General features: G+C 32.8%; 2 protein-coding genes across 3 annotated transcripts; one reads left to right on the forward strand and one right to left on the reverse strand.

Moving 5' to 3' along the window:
• The first annotated feature begins 11,575 nt into the window (after positions 1 to 11,575).
• LOC107887168 (uncharacterized) lies at positions 11,576 to 13,802 on the forward strand. 2 transcript variants are annotated; one of them, XM_016811331.2, is made up of 5 exons: positions 11,576 to 12,111; positions 12,200 to 12,303; positions 12,390 to 12,561; positions 12,648 to 12,770; positions 12,840 to 13,802. In XM_016811331.2, the coding sequence occupies exons 1-5, from the start codon at positions 11,926 to 11,928 to the stop codon at positions 13,647 to 13,649; spliced, it is 1,395 nt and encodes a 464-aa protein (XP_016666820.1). In that variant the 5' UTR covers positions 11,576 to 11,925; the 3' UTR covers positions 13,650 to 13,802. The 2 variants fall into 2 exon arrangements, with proteins under 2 accessions (XP_016666820.1, XP_040955073.1); XM_041099139.1 differs by having other exon boundaries at positions 11,580 to 12,111; positions 12,861 to 13,802.
• A 529-nt stretch (positions 13,803 to 14,331) lies between these two features.
• Positions 14,332 to 15,129, reverse strand: LOC121203073 (30S ribosomal protein 3, chloroplastic). The gene has a single exon (XM_041099147.1). The coding sequence runs from the start codon at positions 14,982 to 14,984 to the stop codon at positions 14,493 to 14,495; it is 492 nt and encodes a 163-aa protein (XP_040955081.1). The 5' UTR covers positions 14,985 to 15,129; the 3' UTR covers positions 14,332 to 14,492.
• Between the last annotated feature and the right edge of the window lie 5,618 nt (positions 15,130 to 20,747).

Below are 20,747 nucleotides of genomic sequence, written 5' to 3' on the forward strand. Positions count from 1 at the left end.
ATTCCGTTTTGGCCCTAAATCGGGTTGTTACACACAGATTTTACGTGAAAACCCTTTCGAAAAAAAACCACGGGCAGAGGAGAAGAAAATTCACTATGTCAAATTTAAATAATTATAGGAGGAATAGAGTATGTCTATTTATAGGCTTGTAAAGCCATATTTTAGTAAGACCGAAACACCTTATTCTCATCAATATCAAATAGATGTAATTTAATAAGGTTTAAAAAACATTATTCTAAAATAAAATAAAAGAAGTGTAATTCTATATGGATTCTTCTTTTATTTTATTTTACCACTGTATTTTATTTAAATAACGAATTCTCAATGAACAAGTTCTTCATCGCGAACTCTCAACGACCAAGTTCTCCACCTCTTCCATAAAACCCTTTAAGGGTTTAACTTTAACAATGAATACTAACCAGTCTAAGTAATGCTCAAACTTGGTTATAGGAAGTGACTCAGTCATCATATCTGCAAGATTTTCATGAGTACTAATTTTGCTCACAACAATATCAGCACGAGCAATAATATCACGTACAAAATGATACCGAACATCAATGTGTTTTGTTCTCTCATGAAACATTTGATCTTTTGTAAGAAAGATGGCAGTTTGACTGTCACAAAATACTGTGTTGATTTGAAGGTCTTCATTAAGTTTACTAAAGAGTCCCTTCAACCAAATAGCTTCTTTACAAGCCTCAGTAATCGCCATGTACTCAGCTTCAGTGGTAGACAGAGCGATTGTAGCAAAATGGCTTTCCAACTGATTGCACAATCTCCGATTATAATAACATAACCTGTGAGAGATCTTCTTCTATCAAGGTCTCCAGCAAAATCAGCATCAACATACCCAATAACTCCATCTCTAATTCTTCCAAACTGTAAGCAAACATCAGTAGTACTTCTTAAGTATCTTAAAATCCACTGAACTACTTTCCAATGTTCTTTATCGGGATTCGCCATATATCTGCTAATTGCACTAACTGCATATGATAAATCTGGACGTGAACAAACCATAGCATACATGAGAGATCCCACTGCACTAGAGTATGGAACATGTGACATGTACTCAATCTCATCATCTGATTGTGGAGACAAAGCCAATGAAAGTCTAAAATGGGTTGCTAAAGAAGTACTAACAGGCTTAGCACTCTGCATATTGAACCTATAAAGAACTTTCTCAATGTACCCCTTCTGACTTAGGTACAATTTACTTGCTTTTCTATCCCTGAGAATCTCCATACCAAGTATCTTCTTTGCTGGTCCCAAATCTTTCATCTTAAATTCTTCGCTTAGTTAGGCTTTGACCTTTCTTAGCTCTTCTTTATCTTTTGCTGCTATCAACATGTCATCAACATAAAGAAGTAGATACACAAAAGAACCATCACTATTTTTCTTAAAGTAAACACAACTACCAAAGCTACTTCTTTTGAAATCATCAAAGTCATAAAGGAATCAAACATCTTATACCACTGCCTTGGTGACTGTTTCAAACTGTAAAGGGACTTTTTCAGCAAGCAAACATAGTCCTCTTTTTCTGAGACTGTAAAACCCTCTGGTTGTTTTATGTAAATATCCTCCTCAAGTTCCCCATCTAAAAATATAGTTTTTACATCTAACTGCTCAAGCTCCAAATCATACATGGCCACAATACCAAGCAAAGTCAAACTATGCTTCACAACTAGAGAGAACACATCTATAAAGTCCACTCCTGGAATTTGACTGTAACTCTTTGCAACAAGCCTTGTTTTATATCTAGGTTCTTCAACTCCTGGAGTTCCTTCTTTCTTTTTAAACACCCATTTACAACGAACAGCCTTTTTACCTTTAGGAAGTTTCAAAAGACCCCATGTTCTATTTCTGTAGAGTGATTCCATCTCCTCTTGCATAGCAAACATCCACTTTTCTGAGTCTTCACAGCTAACCGCCTCTGAATAATTAGATGGCTCTTTATTTGCATCTATATCTTTAGCCACATTTAAAGCATAAGCAACTAGATCAGCCTCGGTATACTTCTTTGGAGGTTTAATTTCTCTTCTAGTTCTGTTTTTGGTGATAGAGTATTGCGGTGAAAAAGCAACTCTATTCTCAATTTTTGTACTGGCTTGAGGAGCCGACTCTGTATTAATCTGATACTCCACCTGCTTTTGATTTTCTTTATTAGAAGAATCTTTAAGAGATAAGTTAGGTAGCATAGCAGTTTCATCAAAAACAACATCTCTGCCATAACTTTTCTATTTTTAGGACACCATAACTTATACCCCTTTACACCAGCTTTATAACCAAGAAAAACATATTTAATGGATCTCGATTCTAATTTTCCACTATCAACATGAGCATACGCTGGACACCCATAGATCTTTAAATCAGAATAATTAGTAGGATTACCAGACCATACCTCTTGTGGAATCTTTTTCTCAATGAAAACGGATAGGGATCGATTGATAAAAAAACATGCAGTAGAGGTTGCTTTGGCCCAAAACAACTTTGGTAAATTGGCATTTGACAACATACATCGAACCTTCTCCATGATCGTTCTGTTCATTCGTTCTGCAATGCCATTTTGCTGTGGAGTATGGCGAACTGTCAAGTGTCTCACGATCCCTTCTGACTTACACAATCTATTAAACTCATCAGAACAGAACTCTAAGCCATTGTCTGCGCAGAGGTATTTTATTTGTTTTCCCGTCTTTTTTTCAATTATAATTTTCCAAGACTTAAATGCGAAAAACACATTGCTTTTCTACTTCAAGAAGAATGCCCAAACTTTTCTGGAAAAATCATCAATAAAGGTTAGCATATAATTAGCTCCACCTCTAGATGGCCCCCACAAATCAAAATGAATATACTCCAATGTTCCCTTCGTGTTATGGATTCCTCTGGTGAATCGAACTCACTTTTGCTTCCCAAAAACACAGTGCTTACAAAAATTCAGTTTGCAAATTCCTTGCCCATCAAGAAGTCCTCTTTGCTCAATCCTACCATGACATTCTCACTCTTCTGCCATCAAGAAGAGGAAGCGACAGCTGCATCACCAGTAACAGTAGAACCCTGCAAAATATATAACTTGGCAGTCTTTCTCTACCCTTTCATCACAACAAGGGAACCTTAGAAAATCTTTAAAACCTCACTTTCAGCTGTGTATCTGTACCCTTTTGAATCAAAAGTACTCAATGAAATTAAATTTCTCTTTAATTCTGGAACATGTCGCACGTCACTAAGTGTTTTGAAAACTCCATCAAACATCTTAACTTTAATTGTTCCAACACCAGCGATTTTACACGAAGCATTATTTCCCATCAAAACAACACCTTCAGACATTGTTTCGTAAGTTGTAAACCAATCCTGATTGGGACTCATGTGGAAGGTGCAGCCTAAATCAAGTATCCACTCCTCGCTCACTTTACAATTGTTGACAGAAGCAACTAGAAGTTCACCATCGCTGTAGTCTTCTACAACATCAGCTTCACCGAAATTTTCTGGTTATTTTCCCTTTTGATTCGTAACCTCCCTTTTAATCTTGTTCTATAGCTTATAGCACTCAGATTTAATATACTCTTTCTTCTTACAGAAGTTACAAGTTTTACCTCTGTTTGAAGACTTCGATCTACCCTTAGATTTACCGCGAGGATTTCGTTCTTGTGTCCTTCCACGATTATCATCAACATTTCGATCTTGTCTTCCACGAACAATGAGACCCTCTCCTTGAGAGTCAGGTTTAACCACAAGATGCTTCATCTTATCATACGAGGTCAAAGAATCATAAACCTCATCAACTGTGAGAGACTCGCGGCTATATAAAATCGTGTCTCTAAAGGTTGAATAAGACGGAGGCAACAAAAAAAGTAGAATCAACCCTAGATCTTCCTTATCATACTGAACCTCCATGGCCTTCAAGTTTGAGATAATTTCTTTAAACACTGTTAAGTGTTCGTGTACAGACGCACCTTCCTCCAAGCAATGAGCATAAAAACGCTGTTTCATATGCAACTTGCTTGTTAGAGTTTTCGACATACATATTTGTTTCAACCTCTTCCATAATCCAGTGGCAGTCTTATCCTTCATCACATCCTGCAAAATTTCGTTAGACAAATGCAGATTTAATTGTGTTAACGCCTTTCGATCCTTACGTTTCTTCTCTTTATCCGTTAATGACGAAGGCATCTTATCTATCCCTAGCAGGGCTTCCTCTAGATCCATCTGCGCAAGAACTGTTTGCATCTTAATCTGCCACACCGCAAATCTGGTGTTGCGATCCAACAACGAAATTTCATACTTCAAAGATGCCATTACCGTGATCGAGATGAACAACCCGGAAGCTTTGATACCAAACTGTGAAAAAATAAAATAAAATAAAATAAAGAACACACAGATTTTATGTGGAAACCCTTTCGGGAAAAAACCACGGGCAAAGGAGAAGAAAATTCACTATGTCAAATTCGAATAATTACAAGAGGAATAGACTATGTCTATTTATGGGCTTGTAAAGTCATATTCTAGTAAGACTGAAACACCTTATTCTAATCAATATCAAATAGATGGAATTTAATAAGGTTTAAAAAACTTTATTCTAAAATAAAATAAAAGAAGTGTAATTCTATATGGATTCTTCTTTTATTTTATTTTACCACTGTATTTTATTTAAATAAGGATTCGGGTCACTTAATTCTAACACTAATCTTTTTAGCTTAAAAATTGACTTAATACATTTCACCCATTCCTTGCACGTATCATTCCTCGTCTCCTTGACAAGATTCATCCTCACATACTGGCCTTGTTCAAATCTTAGTTTGATTTGCTTGACTTTGACCTTGTTGTTGGGCCTTGAGGTGTAAGCTCATCACATCTATGGGCCTGAAATTGAGCCTTGAGACTCATATCATGTTGATTGTTAGTATTTAATGGCAATACTGACATGACCATTAATAGACACCACATCAGTGTCAATTGCTTTATGTGGCAGTGCCATGTCGGAAAAAATTAATTTTTTTTATTTTTCGAAAATAAGTACAATGAATCTGGAAAAATGGTTACCTAAGTTCATTTGAGTCTGGACACCTGTTTATCTAGGGACATTCTTGAATTATAAAAAGTAAAAAATGTAAAAAAAATCATTAAAATTATAAAAGAACTTTAAATTTTATAAAAATTATTAAAAATTCATTAAAAATCAATAATTTTATAAAAATATATAAAAAATAATTTATTATTTATTATTTTTATATGTTAAATAAATAAACAAACATCAATAACTTAAATCATAAAATTAAGATTGACAATTTTTTTATATTTTTTCTCTCATTTTTCAATTTACACAATTATATTAGTCAAATAATTTAATGGAAATGATGAAAATAATTGTTATAAAATTTTACAAAAAATAATTTAATTTTTATGATTTTTAATTAATTTTTAATATTTTTTATAAAGTATTTGTTTTGCTACTTTTTATGGTTTTTGATAAATTACCTTTTTTATAAATTCTATAAAATTTTATGATTTTTAATTAATTTCTAATAATTTTAATAAATTTTGATGATTTTTATAATGGTAAATTACACCAGCAGTCACCCAACTTTGGGGTAGTTGACAAAACAATCACCTTGATTTCATATCAGTCACTCAACTTTTGAAAAGTGACAAAATAGTCACTAACGTTATAGAAAAGTCACAAAATAGTCATTGATTAACAGTTTCCGTTAGTGTGTTAATGAAACTGCTGATGTGGCAAGTTAACTTGCCACGTTGGTGAAGCAGTTGATGGGTCTTGGTTTGGGGCAGGTTTAGGGAAAAAAATTGAAGGATTATGTTGGTTTAGGATAAAAAATTAGAAACAGATTTTGATTAAGGGGATTTGGTGGAAAAAAAAAGAAAATCAATTTGGGAAAAAATTGATTGTGATTCGGGTTGGTTTGGGTTTGAAACTGATTCGGGAATCGATTAAGAAGGTTGGTTTAGGGTTTGAAATCAATTTAACAATTGATTAACAAGGTATAGGGTTAGAAAGCGATTGGTATTTTTCACTTGAGGAGAAAAGAAAACGAAACCAGAAACCATTCAGTGTTTTTTATTCTCAGCAACAATGGTCAATAGAAGATAAGCTGCCAATGTTGTTACATCCACTTTAACGGGTGAGTTTCTGCGTTTAGTTTTTTATTTTTAGGTTTAGGGTTATTTCGATTTAGGGTTATTTTGTGTTATTTCAATTTCAATTTTCATTTTGATTCTAATTTTGATTTTGATTTCAATTTCAATTTTGATTTTGATTTTGATTTTGGTTTTATTTGTTATTAATGTGCATGACAGATTAGGGTTTGGTTATTAAAGTGAATGACATGTGTATGGTATGCCATGTACATGATGTTTATTGTTTGTATCTACCATTGTATGAATGACATTATCAAACTGTTGTTTATTGTTTGTATCCTAGCTGCTATATTGTATGTGGAAATATCAAATTTGTTATTTACCTTCTATATTGTACTGGTTATTGTCTGTCATTGTCTAGGTGTAGGGTTAAAGTGTTTGGTTATTGTCTACCATGTGCATGACAGAAATGGTTGTGTTTGTATTAAATTATTTTTGTATTGGTTACCGTCTACCATGTGCATGACAGAAATGGTTGTGTTTGTATTAAATTATTTTGTATTGGTTATTGTTTGACAAAAATGGTTAAAGTGTTTGCCTATATTGTCTGCCTTTATTGATGAGTAATTTGTTTAGCAGGTTTAATTGATGACAATTTTAATGAGAATGAAGAAGAAATGTCTGGTAGTGATGAAGAAGAAATGTTTGATAGTGATGTGTCTGGTAGTGGTGCATCTAAAAATGTTGTGTTTAATAGGATAAGAGTTTATTTAGATGGTTTAAACATGGATAGTATAGAAGTAGGTGAATTGTGTGATAGTGATGATTATGAAAGGTTAGATAGTGCACATGAATCTGACATAGATGGCCAAGTTGGCTTGAGTTCAACCTAGAGAATGACATGAGTAATCCTAGACTTAAAGTTGGAATGTTATTTAAGTCTAAAGATAGTCTAAAAGAAGCTACCAAGCAGTATGGTAAGTTGAATAGTTATTTTATTAAGTTTCACAAAAATAATTTAAAAAGGTTAAAGGCAGTCTACAGTGAAAAATGTCTTTGGTTCATATGGGCCACTAGACTACCCTAATGACCCTACTGACCAGACTTGGCAAATTAGGAGTTCAAACCCTAACCATACTTATTCTAAAGTCTATAAAAATAAGAATGTAATCTGCTTATATAGGTGAACATTATAAATAAAAATTCATTGTTGATCCTGATTATTCTCTGAAATTATTATAACAAGATGTCAAAAGAGATTTATGTTGCATAGTCTCACTAATCAAATGTAGGAGGGCTAAACTTAGGGTATTGGAATTAATTGAAGCAGCTCATAAGGCTCAATATGAGAAGATTTATGAGTATTTGTTAGAGGTTAGGACCTAAAATAAGGGAACAACAACAATCTGTTATGTGGATAACAAGTTGTTTCAAAAGATGTATGTCTGTCTGCAGGCATGCAAAGATGGCTATAAGGCTGGTTGTAGGAGAATAGTAGTTTTAGATGGATGTTTCTTGACGGGCTACTATGGTGGATACTTGCTTGCAACTGTTAGGATAGATGCAAATAATGGCATCTATCCTCTTGCATATGCTGCTGTCCAAAGTGAAAACTAAGCATCATGGCTTTGTTTCTTGGAGTTGCTCACAATAGACTTGGAAATTGTGAGCTCATACCAGTTATCTTTCATGTCTGACAAATAAAAAGGAAAAGTCCATTTATTTATTTTTTTATGTTGTTTCTATTTAGGGTTTGAGGTTTGTCAATGAATTAAATTGTATTTGTTCCACTGCAGGGACTTTTAGAAGTAATATGTATGTTGTTTCCTAATGCAAAAACAAGACACTGTGTTACACACCTACATGCCAATTTCAAGAAAGCTGGTTTCTAAACAAAGAAATTGAAAGATTTGCTTCGGAAAGCTGCCAGAGCAAGTACTACAAGGGATTTTGAGGATGCCATGGGCGAATTAAAGAAAACCAATCAGCATACTTGTGATTGGTTGAAGGAAAAGAACCCTACTCACTGGTCAGGGTCTCACTTCTCAATTAGGAGTCATTTTGACATGTTGGTGAATAATCTTTTTGAATCCTTTAACAAGGTAAACCCCAATGTTTTATGTTTCTTACTAATCATTAGCAATTCACTAATCATTTATGTTGTTTACTGGTAGATGATACTAGAAGCAAGAGGGAAACCTATTCTGACCATGATGGAAACAGTAAGGACCAAGATTATGTTGCTTATTGTCAAGAAAAAAGAATAAGCTAACAAATGGAAATGAATGTTATGTCCAAAGATCAAGAAAAAGCTGGATGTAAATATCAAATATTCATTGAGGTAAAGTTACTCTTTTTAATCTTTCTAATGCCTTTATTCTGACTTTATGTTGCTGGTCACATGTTTTAGTGAGTGTTTTTTAATATGCATGCAGTGACTTTTTTAGGTGTGTGTGTGTGTATGACTATTTTTTTAATATGCATGCAGTGATTGTTGGTGTGTATGACTATTTTTTTAACATACATGTTGTTGACTATTTCTTAATATGCATGCAGTGAGTATTTTTTAATAATATGCATACAGTGATTGTTGATTTATATGACTGTTTTTTTAATATACATGTTGTTGACTATCTTTTAATATGCATGTAATGAGTATTTTTTTAATAATATGCATGTAGTGACTTTTTTTGGAGGGGTGTGTGTATGTGTATGATTGTTGGTGGGGCTGCTCACAATGTTGTTTTAGTGATTGTTTTTTAACCAAGCATGGTGACTGCTTTTTAGTTGTGTTCCATCACATGCTAGTGGGACAGGTATCTAGTTGAATGTGGTCTAGGCAGCCAGCATGTGGTAGACCTAGTTGAGAATTCCTGCTCCTGTAGGAATTGAGATCTTACTAGCATCCCTTGCATGCATGCACTGGTTGTCATTCATCTAAAAGATGAGTTCACAAAGACCTATGTACAAACTTGGTACACCAAGCAAACCCAACTTCAAATTTACTCCAACTTTATAAGGCTGGTGAGGGGTCCTAAACAATAGGTCTTTTTGTCAAACATGCTGCCAATACTGCCTCCTACACTAAGAAGGCTACCTGGCAGACCTACTAAGGTGAGAAGAAAAGAACCTGATGAACCACAAACAACAGAAAGGTTAAGCAAGAGAAAGGTGGACATGAGGTGTAGTAAATGCAAAAAGAATGGCCATAATAAAAGGAGATGCAAAGTGGAAGTTGGCCAAAACATTCTAGTAAGTCATTTGCCTTAAGTTAAGTTATATTACTTCTGTTTAAAATTTTTTTGACAGATTTCACTTGTTCTTGTAGGTCAAAAGACTTAAAGTTTGTTTTCACAACCAAGTGGTTGCCCCAACTCAGCAACAGGCTACCCAAAATTAGCAAGAGAGCACCCCAACTCAATAGTCTACCCCAACTCAGTTACAAACTGCCCCAACTCATCAACAAGCTGCCCCAACTCACCAAAAAGCTGCTGCCCCAAGAGAAAAGCTCCTATTCAAGAGGAAACCAGCCATTGTTAGATGGATACGTCCTACTCAAGAGTCATCTATGACAGACCAATGATGACTTTGTGAACAAACCTTATTTTATTAACTTTTTGAAATTGTATAAATTTACCTGCTACTGATGTATTAACTTAGGTAGATTAATTTTTGTAAATTTGCTTATGATTACTACTATCGATAAACTTATGCATATAGCCACTGATTTTTTTTGTAAATTTGCCTACAATTTACATCTGTTTAATTGTGTTGAATTGTAGGAAAATTTGGCAATAATTTGCCCATCCTTCTTTTTGTAAACAGTTTGATGTTTTGGCCTTAACATATGAGCATTGATCTATGCAGTTTGTGTTATCTGTTCCAACATATAAGTATTGAGAAAACAAATGTGTGAGAATTGAGAAATACAAATGTTTTATTTTTCATATGTGTTATCTTTTTTGACATATGAGTATTGAGAAATACAAATGAAATGAAGATTAAACATTCTTTCAAGTCTGTAAATTTTGAAATGAAATCAAATATTACAAAACAACTTTCTAACTGTTGTAAGCAACAATAATATTACAAAACAATTTGTAAGCAACAACCACATATTATATTCCATTTCAAGTCTTTCAAGTTTGTAAGCAACAATATAAGCTGGTTAGCCATATATACCAACAGCCATGTATAACAATATAAACAACAACATACCAACAGCCATGTATAACAACGTAAACAACAATATACTAGCAACAATATTACATAAAATAAGTTAGTTTTCAGTGCTAACAATAACAACATAATTTGATTTAGGGTTTAAAAAATAACAACACCGTTACAAATATAAGCACCAAAAACCATGTTTTTCTCTCCCTCCTCTTTACATCCTCCAATGTCCTCACTTTTTTCAAAAGACCCAACAACATTATTTGTGAATGGGACGTCAATGGAGGATCAAACCAGGTGAAAAACCAACATGGTTTTTGAAATCCACTGCCAAATTTCTTACACCCAAAAAACCTCCTACCTGGGTTGTCATTGGACCAAAATGTGTTTATTTTGGCTGGGTTTCCACAACAGCACACCGGAATCACTTTAGGCATCTCTATTTTTCCTCTTCTCATTTTTCTTCTTCTTCTTCTCTAACCTTAAATTGGTGCTAGTAGTGTTGTTAAATTGAGAGTAACTAGCCAGCTGAAGGGTTTTTTGACACCAAGGATGTCGTCATCTGCCATGTCACTAGGCCATGATGTTTGTGATGGAAAACAGTAAAAATGTTTGTTTTGTCACTTTTCGAAAGTTGAGTGACTGAAATGAAACCTAGGTGACTGGTTTGTCAACTACGCCAAAGTTGAGTGACTATTGGTGTAATTTACCATTTTTATAATTTTTATAAGCAAAAATATTTGGTACACTGCCAATGAAGTTTTTAAAGTCCATAAGTAGGGTCAAGGGGTTGACAAATGTCCTACAAAAGTATTATAAAATATTACAGAGTAAATATTTAAAAAAAAAGACACCTGGCAATATTTTAAGATTGGTTATGAAATAAAAAAATACTGCTAATGTATTAAATACTAACTCCTTTTTTATATAATATTTTATAATTCTAGAACAAATAGATACCTAGATTCAAATAGAATTAAACAATCTTTTGTCCAAATTCATTACATACTTATTTTTAAAATATTTTTAATTATTTTATTTTATTTTATTTTATTTTATTTGATATAGCATTGCCAAATCACCCACTTATATGTCGAACCCCATCATCATTACCATTAAATACTAATGGTTAAAATCAGTAAAAATACATATTTAACCGGGGCATAGTTGAAATAGGTGAGTTATTTTAATTTATTGTTTATAAAGAGAAATTCATAACCACCAAACTCTACTTGAAAGAGCTGTATTAAAAAACTTTATATTACACTTCCACTTATCTTAATATAAAGCAATAAATTTTGCTCTTTGGCGATTATTTTTGAGGTGCATGAAAACGCGTCAGTTCTCTTATAACAAAATGTGGCTTTGCGTTCAGTCCTCTTCCTGGAAATTGTAGGCTGAAGTAACCGCGTTTAAAGTCTTCGCTTTTCTTGATTTGGTTTCCCTATTATTGATTATTAATAATTAGGAAATAAAATACAAAAGACTTAGGTCTTAAGAAAGGAAATGGCAGGCCCAGCAAAGATGTAATCAATCATTCCCCACGCTGTACATCCCTCGTCACCACAGCACATAAAAGGCACAATCAAGCCAAGCCAGGCCTTGCACTTTCCTCTTTTGTTTGTTATTGTTCATCTAAGTCCAAGGAGCGGTAGCTGCAAGGTTATGGGGAAGAAGCTAGACGCGTTGCTTGGAAGAGGGTTCAAGCCCTACAAGTTGAAATCACTTATTAGTGTTGCCCTTTCTCGTCTTTCCGTTTTCAAGAATCGGCGTCAGATTCGCAGCAACCAAGCTCGCTCTGATGTTGTGGAGCTCCTTCAGCTCGGCCACCATGATCGTGCTCTTCTTAGAGTAACTATGCTTTATTTATTTACTGTATCCTATATATTGTGTGAATATTTATTTATTTGGAGCTAAACTTTTGGTTTTGTTTGGATAGGCGGAGCAGGTGGTGAAGGAGCAAAACATGTTGGACGTGTTTGTTATCCTGGAAGGGTATTGTAATCTCCTCATTGAAAGACTCCATCTCATTGAGGAAGACAGGTTTGTAATTTCTTCCATCATTTCTTTTTCTTTTTCTTTTTCTTTTTCAGTTTTATTGATAACCCTGAGTTATATTTGATCTGCAGAGAATGCCCTGATGAGCTGAAGGAGGCAATATGTGGCTTGCTCTTTGCATCTTCAAGGTGTGGAGATTTTCCCGAGCTTCAAGAGATTCGTGCAATCTTCACGTCTCGCTATGGCAAAGAATTCGTTGCTCGTGCCATTGAGTTGCGCAACAATTGTGGAGTCAACACTAAGGTAATCTTGATTTCAAACTTGTCTACGTTAAATACAAATAGGAATAGTAATGAAATTTGCTATAAGGTTAATCTTCGGCTCCACAGATTATACAGAAACTCTCAACCAAACAACCAGACTTGCAGAGCAGATGGAATGTGCTCAATGAGATTGCTGCTGAGCATAGCATTGCCCTACAACTCCGTGAAACCTCTGTTTCCGCTACCCAGGTACGCAATTTATGACAGAAACATACAGAGAGATTAACTCATAAATTGCTAGTAATGTTATCAATGCAGGAAAATTTGGACGGAAGCAAGAATCATAGCCAGCCCAAGTTAGGCACAATAGGTAAGGCAAGTAACCATGCAGTCCTAGGAGATGACAACGAGTTCTCTGATTCAACAAAAGCAAGGAAAAAATATAAGGATGTAGCTGATGCCGCTCAAGCAGCCTTTGAGTCTGCTGCAAATGCGGCCACAGCAGCAAGAGCAGCCGTGGAACTCTCTCGTTCTGATTTCCATGATCCTGATGATGATGATCATGATGATGATCAAAACAGTCCCAATAGTCAAAGAAAAAGAGTGCTTGAGAGAGAGGAACCAAATTCTGAAGATAAAGAAACTCAACAAGGCAATCAAGCAGAGGACTTGAAACAGACACCAGAAATCAAGATTTCGAGCCCTTCTTCAAGTAAAGATTCATCACAAGGAAACCTGGACATTAGGACAATGTCGTTGGATGAAGTGGACCCTATCAAGCTATTGGAAAAGGAAGTAGCCATTCATGAGAGCGACGATGAGAATTACGATTCCCATGATTCCAGTTTTCATATGAACACAAGCATGTTTAAAGTCAAGGTCCAAGATGAAGATGAGAATTACGAGTACACAGAGAAAACTGCACTGATGTTTCAGAACTCATCTGATAAGCAAATCCCCTCAAGCCTTCGTGCTGGCTTGAAGGTGGAGGCTGTACCCGAAATCCCCACAGAACATGTGGCTCAAAGTTCTGGGACGAAAGGTAAACGACCCTTTACCATGAATAAGGCGCCGTTTTCTGTAAGGACTAGACAAGTTCGTGGCTGCTGCGGGGCATCAGTATACTGATTTCATTTTGAAGTTTGGCGAGTTGCATTATGGTATCAGTCGGGTCTATAAGTTTGTTTGTTTGTTTCCCCTTGTTTGTTTATTTTCTTGAGACGTAAACTCGATGTTAACATTTTTGGAATTATTTTCGAAGAAAAATATGTTGGAAAACAAGTCGAAGTTCCCAAACATAATTATACTACCTTGCCTTAGCATGCAAGTACGTATCATCCTGCAAGGAAAAAACCAGAATGCAACACAACTTGCATAGGCTTAATGACTACACACAAGAGAAATCGTGGAACCAAAATAAGGGACTCATGGTTATGTGAGTGCATTAAATATAAATCCCCAAAAGGGGAAGAAGATGAAATTAAGTTGCAATATTGAACAAGAAGATGAAATATTGTCCTTTTAGCAGAAACATTATTTCATTTATCTTCAATCAGTACAAGTTAAAGACACCTAGGCAAATGCATGTTTGCATCTACCTCCACAGGCTACCCAAACTAAATAGATTTTCCTCGACAATGCTTTGGCTGGTAAAATTATACAAAGCTAAGGTAATTCTATAAAAACTAGCATCAAATTCGTATACCATCTACATCAATGACATGTAATGATCATGAAAAAAAACTAACTTGGTAAAGATTCATATCTAACAAGGATGAAAAATCTACAAATATGTGGATCACTAGGGAAATACCAACAATTCAGCAGTGTTTGTTATCGTATTAAAACCAACAATTCATATCTTAGTTCAGAGCTAAGAGGTTTCAAACCAAACATTCTCAAATTCAGTTGATTAACCGAGGCCATTTTGCATAGCTAAGACAAAAAAAAATTATATAAAGAAATGCACATCTAGCTCTGGGCAAGGTTGCCACCACTTTGCTGCCATAGATTGATGATATCAGTGGCCTGATTGAGAAGGATAATCATCTTCTTCTGAGAAATCCAAGGCTTACTTTCTAGAGTGGCCTTGAGCTCTTCCCAGGCATCTTTCCTTGGCCAGAAGAAATATGGACTTAGAGGAACAGTGCCGTGGCCCGGTATGACTTGATCAAGGGCAAGCCCGATGTTCTTTTCCATCCATATGAATTTCAAAACCAGTCTTGGCTTTCCAACTTGCTTGACCACCACCTCAGGTTTCTGAGGAATGATGAAGTCGGATGGTGTTTCAGTCTCAGTGACAGCTTCCGTGGCAGCCGAAGCAGTTAGTGTTGGAGTTTTGATTGTTTTCTTCAAAATGGGATTTTTGTTAAGGCAAAAGGGGGTGTTAAAGGATTTCTGATAACGAAAGGAATGACAAGTGAAAGTAGTATGGAGTGTAGATGAAGTAGCCATGGATAACATTTTGTATTGCAGAATGAGAGAGAGATGTGACGATGCGAGTCTTAAAAGCTGCTTTGTGGAGAAAGGATAAGGGATATGGGGCAATGGTAGGAATAGGAGGACATTGGCTTGGATTGGATCCTATGTTTTAATTATACTCGGTTTGCTCCTTTAACCTCTTAGCTCTATACTTTGATATAATTTCTTCTTCAAATTTCTTTTTAATTTGTTATTAACATATATGTATGTCTTAACCAAATGAGCGCTCTATATTATGTTATAATACGATACATCTGTTCATGGGTCGGTTATTCATTTAAGCCCAAAGTTCTGTTTAAAATTTAGGAGGATTTAGACAAAAATAATAAGTCTAAAAAATGAGCTTAAATAAAAAAATTAATTCCGTTTAAAATATGGGTCAGACTTGGGCTTTAAACATTCAAAAGCCTAACCTGACTCGGCTCGATCCGTTTTAAGTTTATAATATTTATATTATGTTATTTTTATATATTATGAAATTTAGAACTCAATAAAAAAAATAAACCTATACTCTAATGTAAATATTAAAATAATGTTAAGGTGACTATATAAAAAATTCAATAAATAAAAAAATGTATAAAATTATTAAATATTAAAATAATATAATATAAGTTTTTTTAAATTAAAAAAATAATATGGACGAGTCTAAAATAAGTTTGGGTTAGTCTTTTACAAATATGGACGGGTTTGAGCAAAATTTTAAATTCAAATTTTTGGTCAAACTGAACTTAAACAAATATAAAATATATTAATATTACGCTTAAACTGGAGATAACCTACCAATAAACTCCTCTAAATACAAGTTATGGTGCTCATAAATTACATTACTTATTATCTTAAATTAACGCCATTTATTTTAATAAAGAAACATATCGGTATGCTTGTTTATGTTTAAACTTTAATTTCAATATAGTGGAACCCAATTTTGATATATGCAGGTGAATTTTATATTATTTAAACTTATACTTATATTTAAATATTTTATTGAGTTAGTGTTATTTTTAATTGTTCACCAATTTAATTATTAAATTATAAAAATATTTAAAAAAAGGATATAATTAATATTGTCGAAACTATTTTTTTAGAAAACGGGGTCGACTTTGATTTTGAAAATGAAAACAAACAATGGGAGTCGCCACCAATCCTTTTTTATGAGGTGTGATCGGGTCACCTTAAATTAATCATTTTAATAAAAGTTAAGATTTACTAAAACGATAATTTTTGGTCTACGAGAATCAAAAAATGAGTTCGGGAGTTGGTTACGTACGAGGAAGGATTAGCACCCTCGTGATGCCCAAAAATTGGTACCTAGTTGATTAATTAGTGTCTTAGTGTCGAAACTTTGAAAACTTGAAAGACTTTAAAATACGATCCCTCTTTTTGTAGAAACACTTGAATGTTAAAGATCTTCTCGTCTCGAAATAATAAAATGTCACATCCAGTAAGTTGGGACACAACATCTTGAATTTTCGAGAACGAGCTTGCCTTTTATTTAAAATTTGTGTATTTTAACCTATTAAAAGGGTATCCGATTATTTAGAGTAAACGAGAAAAATCGAAACCCAGTAAGTTAGGGCACGATATCTTGAATTTCTAAATATCGAATATTACCTTTGTTTGCAAAAATCTTATCTCGGGGTATCAAGATATCATATCCAATAAGTTAGGACACAACACATCGTATCTCCGAGAATAAGTATTTTATTCAAAACTCGTGTTGTGATTTTAAAAGAATATTTCATTATTTTAGATTAAATAAGAAAAATCGAAATCTAGTAAGTTAGGGCACGATTTTTTGGAATTTCTAAATATGGAATATTGCTTTTATGAAAAAATTATTTTAATGTATCGAGAAAAAATATGACGTGATTTATAGTGAAATATAAAAGCAAATTATGGTACTAATACGTATAATAGCATGATAATAGGTGCGACAATATCAATAACAATAATATGAGCAATTATAAAAAGATGAAATAAAAGCAAGGCTAGTAATAAAAATAAAATAAAACAAATGCATAAAGAAAATGAAATAAGCAAATATATAAGTACATAAATAAATATATATATATATAAAACATGACAAAATAAAAATGACAATGATAACAAAAACGATAGTAATAATAATATTGATAATAATACTAATGATAATAATAAGAGTAATAATAAGAATATTAATATTAGTATTAATAATAATGATAATAATAATAGAAAATAAAAATAAAATAATATAGTAATAGTAATAAAAAAATATAATAATAATAATAGTAATTTAATACAATAGTAATAATAATAAAAGGGTGATAATAATATATTAAATAGTAAAATAAATAATAGTAACAGCAATTTAAAAAAGATAATAGTAATAATAAAATAAAAAATAACAATAATACATTATTAATAATAAAATCAGGAATAATAATAACAACAATAGTATAAAAAAAATTAGTAATAACGATCATAGTGATAATAATACAAAGTTACTAACATAATAATAGCAAATAAGTGAGCATGAAAACATAAATATAATTATAGTAACAATAATATTAAACTAGTTAATGAAATAGCAAAAAGAATAAAAAGGGACCAAAATAAAAGAAATGAACTTTAAGGGATAAATTAAGAAAGAAAAGCTGGATTTTGGACTAAAACGAGACACGTGTAAGGGAGGAGGGACTCATCAGGGAAATATCCCTTGTCCCAAAACGCACAGTCCCTTGGGGGACTAAATCGAAACAAAGTCGAAATTAAAGGAAAAAAATTAAAAGTAAAAAAGATTAGATTAAGACATGACAAAAATGTGGAAGGCCTTAAAGCGTAAATAACCCTTTTTAAAAAAAAGAGTGGATCCTTCAGGCGAGTCGAGTTGTGCATGCGGGTGAAGATGAAACGGCGTCGTTTTGATTCTGGGGCATAAAGCCCAAAACGGTACCGTTTTAGTACCAGTATTTAAACCAAAATTTACTCTTTTATTTTTTATTTTTTATTTTTCAACACTTCTCAAAAAAGAAAAAAAACAAAGGGAAAACCTCTCAAACTATCTCCCCCTTTCAGCATCCGGCCAAGGTCCGATCATCGGCCTGACGTCGTTCGCCGGAAATGAAAAGGTAAAATTTTTATTTTATTTTTATTTTAAATATATATGTATCCCTATATATATATATCATTTTTTTAAAGAGAAAAAAAATATGTACGTATGAATAGATTCAAAAAAGAAAAAAAGAAAAAAAAACACCTTGGTAGATCGCTTGATTCCGTTTTTGCTTTTGTTTGTAAGTTTCTTTTGTATTCCAAAAAGTTCCCCTTTACAATCTGATTTCTAGGCTTTTATATAGCCATTTTACAAGAGATTTTTTTTTATATTATTGCTGTCACTTCTATATTTATTTTTGCAGGTGCAAGTGGATGGTGGCCACAGTGGCGGTGGCAGAAGGTGGTTGAAGGTAGAAGGCCCTAGGTGCGGCGCACCTAGGGTTTGAAATTTCTGATTTTTTTCTTTTCTTTCTTTTTTTGTGTTGTTTTTAGGTGTTGTTGGGTTTGACTGATTGGGCTTTTAGTTTGGGATGGGTTTGTTTTACGAGCCCAGACAAAAATGGGCTAGTACAAATATTATAACGATAATACTTTTGTTTATCTATATTTTTATATTATCTTTAAATAAAACAATTAAAAAAATACAAATCTAAGGATCAAACATGTGTTTAATAGTATTAAAATACATGTTTATTTTATATATAAAAAAATACAAGTTTAGTACGATCATTATTAAATAAAATTTAAAAAGAATATTTTTAACATATGATATGATGCATAATAATACAATTCTTATCATATAATAATTTTTTTCACCTATATTGTGAGTATCACACAATTTAATTTAATTTATATTAGTAATAATGCAATTTCTATCATACGATGTGACGCATGCTTAGAATATACTCATGAAGTGTTCTTAACTGCATAAGACAACATCTAGATTTAATATAGGTCGTGAAATTTTCATAGTGTTGGGTGAGATTTAATCCACCTTTATTAAAAATAGAATGCACTTTGTAAATAAATTTTCTTCATATTTCTAATAAAATTCGATGCTTTTGCATTAATAAAAAAGTATTCAAAGATATTGTTATTTTTTAAATAAAATATGATTTACTCTAATATATGTACATAAATTATCATTTCATTAGATCACATTTAAATACTAAATTAAACTTAATATTTTTTAAAAATTAATGCAACACACATTTGATGAGATACCAATTCTGAATATTCCTCTTGCTTAATTTAGTTCTGAACTTAATTTTTTTTCTATATCTCAACATAAATTCAAAATTACATTTTAGTTTATCTCAGACGGCAAAAAATAATAGTAATAACATTTCGTTTTTAAATAAGAGTTTATATTTTTTAAAATAAAAAATAATTTGTATATTTTCAAAAGTCACCAAAATTATTTTTAATTTGTAATTGAAAATAGGTTGAGAGTGGTGGGACTCCGACTTTCAATTTTGAAATTAATTAAATTAGTTCTTCTTAAAAAAATTTAAAAGAATTTAAATTTTATTAATTTTGATACTGGGTAATTAAGGATAATTATAATCACAATGTTAATATTTTTCATTAATTGTACATCATTTTTACTAGTATAAAAATAACTTAAGCTTTCAATGTTTACATATTTTGTTAATTTGATAGAATGTATAAATTATTATAGCTAAATTTCTTATTATACCAATCAAATTTATGTAAAATTGACAAAATATATTAATATTGTGATTTGTTATTGTGAGTTACCTCACTTTCAAAATTCAGAGATATTGCTCTAAATTTGTTGAAAGAGAAAATTTTCTCAATATTAAAATTGAAAATGAAAATGGCTGAAGAGATTTTTTTACCATAGACTTAAAAGAGCAAAATCTTTCTTCCCTACTTAATTTGGGATTCTCTTAATACAAATACTAACGCAGAGATGCGAGCAAATTCAACGGCTTTACGGAAATCATCCTCAAAAGTTTGGCAGGACCTTTGTGATAATGTTCGGAGATGAAAATAGAAGGTGATTTTGGAGAGAAGGCTAGATACAAGAGGTGGGGCCTTCAGAAAATATCTACTTGGATCCTTGTCAATCAATGAGGCCTTTGGCAAATCTCGTTAGAGGGATGGCCGACGACCAGGGCAATTGGAGATGTTACGGCATTTTCTTTTATTGTGATGGTGCAGGTCCAGACCTTCATATATCCGATGAACAGCTAACCCATTATAGTTGGAGTCCTGGAGATGATCGATTGTTAGTTGCTTGGGCGGTTTAAGGGCCCTCAACGAGTGAGGCAGTTTTTATGGCTTTTATTACGTAATGAAGAGAGGTGAAAAAGGGGCTTTACAAAGATTGTATGCGGTAGAAGCCAAGAAACTACATTACGTGTCCTCAAGAGACCAAGTTAGTTTTGGGAAGATTGATTCCAAGCCATTCCATAATCAACTTCTTTTCATTTTCCTTAAAACGTGTAGATTATAAAGAATGTTCACAACTATGATAATCTAAGTTTTGATGAAGTGTATTTGGGGGCTTATTTTCGGTATTGTTTAAAGGAATCTTTGGCGACAACGTAATCTGGTCATCTCTAGTAATGATATTTTAGTTCAACTGAGGTTGTCATGAATAGCCTCTCTTTGGTTACGACTGTTATTGCTAGTTCAAGTAGGGGTACTAGGCTGAATCATGTTACAAGAAGTGTGAGTTAAGTG

Source organism: Gossypium hirsutum, chromosome A03 (genome assembly GCF_007990345.1).
Source record: "Gossypium hirsutum isolate 1008001.06 chromosome A03, Gossypium_hirsutum_v2.1, whole genome shotgun sequence".
Classification (NCBI taxonomy): domain Eukaryota; kingdom Viridiplantae; phylum Streptophyta; class Magnoliopsida; order Malvales; family Malvaceae; genus Gossypium; species Gossypium hirsutum.